Here is a 9363-nt window from a genome sequence, read left to right as displayed (position 1 = left end):
AAGTCCAAGTGCTGGGTGCTGCACTTTGGTCACAACAACCCCATGCAGTGCTACAGGCTGGGGACAGAGTGGCTGGAGACCAGCCAAACAGAAAGGGACCTGAGGCTACTGATTGACAGCAGGCTGAACATGAGACAGCAGTGTGCCCAGGTGGCCAAGAAGGCTAATGACATCCTGGCCTGCATCAAGAACAGTGCGGCCAGCAGCAGCAGGGAAGTCATTGTGCCCCTGTATTCAGCACTGGTTAGGCCACACCTAGAGTCCTTTGTCCAGTTCTGGGCCCCTCAGTTTAGGAAAGATGTTGAGTTGCTTGGAGTTGCCCAGCAAAGGGCAATGAGGCTGGGGAGAAGCCTCAAGCACAAGCCCTATGAGGAAAGGCTGAAGGAGCTGGGGTTGCTTAGCCTGGAGGAAGCTCAGGGGAGACCTTATTGCTGCCTGCAACTACCTGAAGGGTGGTTGTAGCCAGGTGGGGGTTGGTCTCTTCTCTCAGCCAACCAGCACCAGAACAAGAGGACAGAGTCTCAAGGTGCACCAGGGGAAGTTTAGGCTCAAGGTGAGGAGAAAGTTCTTCACTGAGAGAGTTGTTAGCCATTGGAATGTGCTGCCCAGGGAAGTGGTGGAGTCACCATCCCTGGAAGCGTTCAAGAGGGGATTGGATGTGGTACTTGGTGCCATGGTTTAGTAGTCATGAGGTGTTGGGTGACAGGTTGGACTCAATGATCTTTGAGGTCCCTTCCAACCTTATTGATTCTATGATTCTAAGATTCTATGCTTGGCCCTACCACTTTACCTCCCTCTTGAGTTCTTGCCTTGAGTTCACAAAATAAACTCCACTACTCTGAGGCTGAATTAGATATTCTTAAAATATGCATCAAGTACCTTTTATTTAAGATTACTACTATTACAGCAGGTATGTTATAATTTTCAGCATAAAGACAGAAAGAGATCCTGAAAGATTTTCAAGTACTGGAAAAGGTGCTGCCATATATAAACCTTATCTTTTTCCTCTTCCCTACAACCTGTTTTTGCTACTTTCTAGCTCAGGGCTTTGAATGGTGGGGATTTTCCATGCTTGGGAGCTAAGCAACACAATTTTAGTCATAAAAGTGTCATGTATGCAGGAACTCTTCTTTTCAAAACATACGGAACACAGTCTTTGGGGAAGGAGGAATGATCACCTGACACAGAATATCTGCACTTTACCCACAGTGACAGGGAAATGTGTGCTTTATGTCTCCTACAGGAAGCCATGGGAAAGAATTGTGTGCAAATGCGTTTGGGGATGTGAAGTCTGCAGGTGATGACTGTCAGAGATGAGAGGTGTTAATTGAGCAAGCCTGTCTTGCAATGAACCTCAGTCCTTCTTCACACTGATGATTCACACAGAATAATTAATTACCAGCACTGCTTTTTGACTGTCACAAACAAATCATGAACTGGAATATTCTGCATCCTGCTCTCCACCTAGGAGGTTATAGCTTGAGTATAATGAAATGTTTGTGTTATAATTATCTACTTATTTAGGGCAACAAGTGAAGAGATAAGATTTCAGTACATTTTTGTTTATTAACAAACCCTCTTCAAAGATACTTTTTATTATTTAAAATATAGATGAGCATGCAGATGTGATGATTATTCGAACACAAAAAGAAGGTTTACGCTTGCCCACCATCATCTGAAGACATACAGTGCTTTTTGCTGCAATGAGGGACATGTGGATCACTTATTTTTGAGCAGTCATTTTGTGGACCAATGTCCCTTATAATTGCAAGAACAAATTTTTGTAGATAAAGCAGAGATACCTATGGAGATGTAATTCAGTGTTATAGTAGGGCAGTGATGGATAGTATTGAGAATTGTTCTGTTCTGGGGCCACTGTGGTGCTCACATGGGATATTTCCAAGTTTGTAAACTACAAGCACCTGTGGAGGTATTTTGACTGTATGCTGATATTTAGCACACCAGAGGCTGGAGTTTTGACCTTCATTACCCTTCCCTGCAGTGCCCAGACATGAATATTGAAAAGTATGGAAAATTAAGACTCAACCATATGATGAATTCTTTTTCCAACATACCACAATTACTGTGAGATAGAAATTATCACAACTTCAGCCAGCCTGGGCAAGATCTCAGAAGATCAGTGCTGAAGAAGATGGTTAGGCAGAACAGGCATTCAAGGGTCCTTTTTTCCTTCACATACTTCCCAGAAACTTGGCTGACATTTCCTAAGATGAAGAGCAATACTCCTCAGACTGTGGCAAGAGCAAGGTATGGTGTTTTGAAGGAGCTAAGCTACAGCCCTGAGCACTGTCAACCAGCAAGATGAAATTTTGCCCTTCCCACTAACTGCAGAGTTCTCAGCCACAACTAAAATTTTCTTGAATCACATAGAAAATTAAAATATATTTATTTAATTCTAAAACTTTTTGTCCTAAAAGCACATCTTCGAACATCCAAAATCTCTCAGATTTTCATTCTTGCTTATACACTTACACACAATTATGACTAGAAATGCGTATTTTTCTTTCACTGCTTGAAGGCTAAGCATGTATTTGTTGGAACAATTGGGTAAGTATTCATCCAAGTAGTATAAAACAATTGTAAAGATATTTGCAGCCCACTTCACTTTATTCACAATTATCATAAAACTAAGGGAATGTGAGGAATGAGATCTGGCTTCATCTTTGAGAAAAGCAAAGATTTCTAGAAAATATACTTTTATGACATTCCTCCTCATGTTGGAAAGCCTTGTAAATCAGGTAAAGTCTTCTAAGTCTTTTCTATGGCAGATGCAGCCACCATAGAAAGTCTGTAATAACATTCATGAAGTATAACAATTTTATGGTGTCTGTTCTTCATCTGGCAGTAAAGCTATCCTTAATGAATGCACTGATCTGACAGATGTTGGCCAAAGAATAAGCAGCACAAAACTAATAGCACAGCTTCACAGAAGAACACAGAGGTGAGTATTTGAAACATAAAGGAACAAGGGGTTTACTAATGGCAGTTGTTTTGCCATGACTGGTGGCAACAGGTTGACGGTAGATGATAAGCATGAATTTGACTCAGATGACTGGACAGGGTTGAGAGCCTAGCATATCTTACCCAAAGAGACCATATGGGACAGAAATGCAGATTCCTGGATACTTTGTAGGGTACATAAATCAGGAACTATGCTATTACAGTTTGGGTTCTTGGATTTGTTTAAAAACAGTCATAGTGTAATTGACTCCTGTAGATTATCTATTTAACTGAATAAATTAGCAAGGATTTTGGAAAAGCATATAATTTTCTCTCTCCATGGTGAAATACAGCTTTAGCCTCTGTGTGTGTGGCTTTTGTGGTTTGGGGTTTTTTTTAGCAAACTTTCCAGAGGCTTAGAGATACCACTGTTTAAACAGTCAGGACCCGCATGCCACATGATCCCAATGACGTCAGTACAAACCTGCCAAAGCGGTTAGGTTCCAGCAGGGTCAAATAGGTGCTGGCCATGCCTCTGGTTGTTTATGCAGGTGTAAATTAAGTATGAATCAAACATTAATCATTATTTCAGCATAATAGAGAATTGCCTTCAGCCCTTCACTGAGCTTGTTGTACTTCCTACCCCATGATAAATGTACCATAGTAAAAGTGGCAGAGGATGATACCTCCATCACCAGTGATGCTTTAGGAAACTGCTCCAAGGTTTGTGATTTGGGATTGTGAGGTGTGCTACGCTGGTTATCATTAATTTGGTCAGGCTCAAAACCTATTTGCTACTGCATGAGATGTTCAGCCCTATTATGGTAATTACATGGTAATGCCAGCTCCCAAGGTGCAGTGATTCAGCTCAGAGCAGCACCTCCAGAAGACAAATTAAGTCAACTGCATCTCTGAGGCAGTACTGGCCCTGAAAGGCGTGATGCATCAGCTGCTTAACGCCTGGTGGAAGTCAAGATTTACACAGTAAAATGAACTAATAGCTACTACAGTAAAGTGTGTATGGGAAAATGTTGTGTATCCACAAGGATAGTAAGGGTTATAATAAAAAAATATTATTGAGGCAGTAGTGTTTTCATTCTCACTGAACTGCAAAACTGAGTTTCATGTTGAGGTAGGTTCAAGTAGTTCAATTTGGTTTTAACAATGATATTGATGTCAGTAACAGAGATTATAAAATATGGCTATAAGGTGGTTGGCTTTTTTTTCATTTAAAAAATGTAACAGTTAAAACTATTGTTCATCCTTAAAAGCTAGACTTCAATGTTATAAACACAAAGGGAATAAACCTGCATTTAAATGAGTCCTGAGAGAATAGCTGCTTTCCACATACATTTTCACAGGATCACAGGATGTTAGGGGCTGAAAGGGACCTCCAGACATTATAGAGTCCAACCCCCCTGCCAGAGCAAGCTCATAGAATCTATTGCAGGTTGAAAAGGAAAGCATCCAGATGGGTCTTGAAAGTCTCCAGAGAAGGAGACTCCAAAACCTCTCTGTGGTGCCTGTTCCAGGGCTCTGTGATGCTCACAGTGAAGAAGTTCCTCCTCATGTTGAGGTGGAACAGCCTGTGTTGTAGTTTATATCCATTGCCCCTTGTCCTATCACAGGGTGCAATGGAGAAGAGCCTGTCCCCTGAGCCTCCTCTTCTCTAGGCTAAGCAACCCCTCAGCCCTCAGATATTTATAAACATTTATTAAATCCCCTCTCAGTCTTCTCCAGATTAAAAAGCCCCAGAGCTCTCAGCCTCTCCTCATAAGTCAGTGCTCCAGTCCCTTTCTTTCTTCCATGAGATTTCCTTCAGAATCTCCTTGCTCATCCATGCAGGTCTCCTTGCACATCTATCCCGTTTTTTGCTCAAGGCAACACACCTTCCTTGGGCTTGGAGGAAGAAGCATTTAAAATGTCACCAACTTTCTTGGGCTCGTTTACCCTCCAGTGTCTTAGCCCATGGGATTCTCTGAGGAGTACAAAGTTAACACTGCAGAAGTACAGGGTTGTAATCCTAGTTATTGCCCTGCTTTTAGTCTGTATAATACTAAACTCCACCACGTCATGATCACTGTTTCCAAGGCTGTTCCCCACCTTAATGTCCCCAACCAGTTCTTGTTTGTTAGTTAATACAAGGTCCCACAGTGCACCTCTCCTTGTTGGTTCCCCCACTACCTGCATCAAGAAGTTACCATCAACACACAGCAAGTGTGAGAGAAAGAGAGAAGCCCCGGGAGCGAGATGGCATCAACCACACGGGGGAGACTCAAAAAGAACCATGAAGCTAAAGAAGCAATCAATTAATTACTCACAGCTGGTTCCACCTAAGTGGGAAGTGCTGTTGCTGTGTGTTGAGGCTTTGGGGCTCTCTTATGCACCAGGCATGGCAGGCTGCTGGCAGGAATGCCATGTGGTCCCAGGGCTGGTCTGGCTTCAGCAGACAGTGGGCTGGTTACAAGGCTTCTTCATGACTGGCATGTCCTGGGGAAACTGAGGCATGGCAAAATTCTAGTTGCAAGGGGAAGCACGTTTGGCTCCAGCTCCAAGGCTTGTGGCTTCTCTCACAGCTTGCTGTGTGTACACTCGTAGCTGTATGCCAGGCTCTGGACTGGGTACTCAAGGCAATGCAACTCAAGGCAGCTTCAAGCCAGACAGGTCCAAGCAGGTTCAAGCAAGGCAAGGCAACTAGAGATCAGCCTGTATATGTATCTTGCCGGAGATCCAACTGGGCCAATAGGGCAACTGAACGCAGCACCCAATGAGAAGGGATTTTGGCAGGCTGTGGCCATAAAAGGCAGAACCATAAGCCTGGTCAGGCAGGAGCAGTGCCAGTACATGTGCCCTTACCCCAGAAGGAGAGTTGTTTACCAGACACCCATGGTCCTGTATCCTCTGTTCCCTTTCCAACATTACCCTGACTTTCTGCAGGAAGAAGGGGGAGAGGGGGAACATGTCTAGACACATCAAGGTCTGTCTGGGTTTACACATTAGATTTACAGACTCATAGAATCATAGAATCAATAAGGTTGGAAGAGGCCTCAAAAATCATCAAGTCCAACCTGTCACCACAGACCTCATGACTACTAAACCATGGCACCAAATGCCATGTCCAATCCCTTATTGAACACCTCCAGGGACAGTGACTCCACCACCTCCCTGGGCAGCACATTCCAATGGCTAACGACTCTCTCAGTGAAGAACTTGTTCCTCACCTCTAGTCTAAACCTTCCCTGGCACAGTTTAAGACTGTGTCCCCTTGTTCTGGTGCTGGTTGCCTGGGAGAAGAGGCCAACCCCTTCCTGGCTACAACCACCCTTTAGGTAATTGTAGAGGGCAATGAGGTCACCCCTGAGCCTCCTCTTCTCCAGGCTAAGCAACCCCAGCTCCCTCAGCCTCTCCTCACAGGGCTGTGCTTCAGACCCCTCCCCAGCCTTGTTGCCTTTCTTTGGACACACTCAAATGTCTCAATGTCCTTCTTAAACTGAGGGGCCCAGAACTGGACACAGGACTCAAGTTGTGGCCTAACCAGTGCTGAATACAGGGGCACAATGAGTTCTGTGCTCCTGCTGGCCACACTATTCCTGATGCAGGCCAGGATGCCATTGGCCTTCTTGGCCACCTGGGCACACTGCTGGCTCATGTTTAGGCAGCTGTCAATCAGTACCCCCAGGTCCCTTTCTGCTTGACTGCTCTCCAGCCACTCTGACCCCAGCCTGTAGCTCTGCATGGGGTTGTTGTGACCAAAGTGCAGCACCCAGCACTTGGACTTGTTGAATGCCATCCTGTTGGACTCTGCCCATCTGCACAGCCAGTCAAGGTCCCTCTGGAGAGGGTCTGTCTTGGTGTGTTCTGGGGCTCATTTGGCCCTGCCATGACATCCATGAGTACCAAGGAGTGTGTACTGGAGGCTACTTCCAATTTACTATAGAAGGCCTCATCAGCATCTTCTGCTTTATTTGGTGGTCTATAGTAGACACCCACAACAGTTTCACCTACCTTTCCACATCCCTTAATTCTTACCCACAAACTTTCCGCCTGTTCTGTCTAAAGGCCTGGATGGAAGTTGACACATTCCAGTTGCTCCTGCACATAAGGTGTTGAGTTGCTGGAACATGTCCAGAGAAGGGCAACAAAGCTGGGGATGGGGTTGGAGCACAGCCCTATAAGGAGAGGCTGAGGGAGCTGGGGTTTCTTAGCTTGGAGAAGAGGAGGCTCAGAGGAGACCTTATTGCTCTCTACAACTGCCTGAAGGGAGATTGTAGCCAGGTGGAGGTTGGTCTCTTCTCCCAGGCAACCAGCACCAGAACAAGAGGACACAGTCTCAAGTTGCACAAGGGTAGGTTTAGGATGGGTGTTAGGAATAAGTTCTTCACAGAAAGAGAGATTGCCCATTGGAATGTGCTGGCCAGGGAGCTGGTGGAGTCACCATCCCTGGAGGTGTTTAGGAAGAGACTGGATGAGGCACTTGGTGCCATGGTTTAATTGATTAAATAGTGTTTGATGATAGGCTGGACTCAATGATCTTGAAGGTATTTTCCAACCTTGTCTATTCTATTCTATTCTATTCTATTCTATTCTATTCTATTCTATTCTATTCTATTCTATTCTATTCTATTCTACAGAGAGCAACACCACTGCCTTGCTTTGTTGGTCTATCTTTCCTGAACAGTACAGAGCCATCCATGATAACACTCCAGTCATGCAAGCTGTACTACCATGTTTCAGTGATTCCAGTTATATCATAGTTGTGCAGCCTAATACAGATCTCCAACTCCTTCTGCTTATTCCTCATGCTCCATGCATTGGTATATAAGCATTTCAGAGAAGGAATTAATTCATTAGTTTTCACTCCTCTGTCCAACCATTCCTGGCTTCATCCATGACCACCAACCTACCAGTGAGCCCTGCATGTGCTGATGTTTCCTTGTTGACTCTTGCATCTTCTCCAACACATGGCTATAATATAATATAATATAATATAATATAATATAATATAATATAATATAATATAATATAATATAATATAATATAATGTAATATAATATAATGTAATATAATATAATATAAATATATATAAAATATAATATCCCCTACCTCCCCTGAAGTCACAGTGGAGCTGATGCACCACCTCTCAAGCATCCCAGGCTTGTTTCCATTGAGCCTGGTTTTCCTCCTTCCCCCCTTCAAATCTCATTTAAAGCACAATTTATGAACCCAGACAATCCCTGTGATAAAAACCTTCTCCCTGCTTTGAGAGAGATGCACCCCATTTTCATTTCTTATGCTGAGCTTGCTTGCTTGAGCCGCTTGCTTTCTACTGTTGTGGAACAGTTTGCTGTCCGATGGCGCGCACAAATCAGACCACGCGGAAGTTCACCGGCGGGAAAGCTCCCCGCAAACAGCTGGCCACCAAGGCAGCCCGCAAGAGCGCCCCGGCCACGGGCGGCATGAAGAAGCCCCATCGCTACCCCCGCCCCAGCACCGTGGCTCTCCGCGAGATCCAGCGCTACCAGAAGTCGACCGAGCTGCTGATCCGCAAGCTGCCCTTCCAGCGCTTGGTGCGTGAGATCGCACAGGACTTCAAGACCGACCTGTGCTTCCAGAGCTCTGCCGTGATGGCGCTGCAGGAGGCGAGCGAGGCCTACCTGGTGGGGCTGTTCGAGGACACTAACCTGTGTGCCATCCATGCTAAGCGTGTGACCATCATGCCCAAGGATATCCAGCTGGCCCGCCGCATCCGTGGCGAGCGCGCTTGAGTTAACAAATTGAGCTTTCACACAAAAAACCCCAAAGGCTCTTTTAATTTTGCCATGGGTTAGCTATTTGGGTGGGTGGATTGGTTGATGGGTTGGACACGATGATCTTGAAGGTCTCTTCCAACCTGGTTAGGTTTATTCTAATAAAGGTTTATTCTCTGCAAGACTGGTTAAAACAAAGCAAAAAAAGAGATTATTTTATTTTAAAAAACTAGTGAAATTTCATGCTTGATAACTAGTGGCTTATGGTTTTGGAATGTTCAGGAAGAATGTTTTTTTATTATTGTTCTTGTTGCTATTAGGACAGTAAACCAGGGCAAGGACATGTCTATTACTGTCCTCGGTTTTTCTATAAGTGTTGAAGAAGTGACACTGAATAAACAAGTGTCCATATTTGATTCTGTGGTCCCCAGACATAAGAAATTGCATTGTTCTAGATATGGCACACCCTGTCCTGGAGAGATTTTACTTTGCACCATCAGAACTTTCTTAGTTCAAAAGTTCTGGGTTAAAGGAAGTGTTTGGAAAAGGAGGCCAAATCTTGCTAGTCACCTTATGAACAGAAATTTTACATTCATATTTTAATGCTTCTCACACATCTTTGGAAAGCTCAGATTTCTCTCTTGAGGGCTGAGTT

General features: G+C 44.4%; 1 protein-coding gene across 1 annotated transcript; it reads left to right on the top strand.

Moving 5' to 3' along the window:
- The first annotated feature begins 8286 nt into the window (after positions 1 to 8286).
- LOC137454809 (histone H3-like) lies at positions 8287 to 8750 on the top strand. Its single transcript, XM_068165119.1, has one exon. The coding sequence runs from the start codon at positions 8313 to 8315 to the stop codon at positions 8724 to 8726; it is 414 nt and encodes a 137-aa protein (XP_068021220.1). The 5' UTR covers positions 8287 to 8312; the 3' UTR covers positions 8727 to 8750.
- The last annotated feature ends 613 nt before the right edge of the window (positions 8751 to 9363 follow it).

This window comes from Melanerpes formicivorus, unplaced genomic scaffold, assembly GCF_026170545.1.
Source record: "Melanerpes formicivorus ecotype bairdi unplaced genomic scaffold, bMelFor1.0.p_v2 SCAF_84, whole genome shotgun sequence".
NCBI lineage: Eukaryota > Metazoa > Chordata > Aves > Piciformes > Picidae > Melanerpes > Melanerpes formicivorus.
The sequence above is the reverse complement of the archived record's forward strand: the minus strand, read 5'-3'. Positions and strand labels throughout refer to the sequence as shown.

Excerpts from the sequence above, each read along its gene's own strand:
- LOC137454809 (XM_068165119.1), top strand. The coding sequence starts at position 8,313 with ATGGCGCGCACAAATCAGACCACGCGGAAGTTCACCGGCGGGAAAGCT.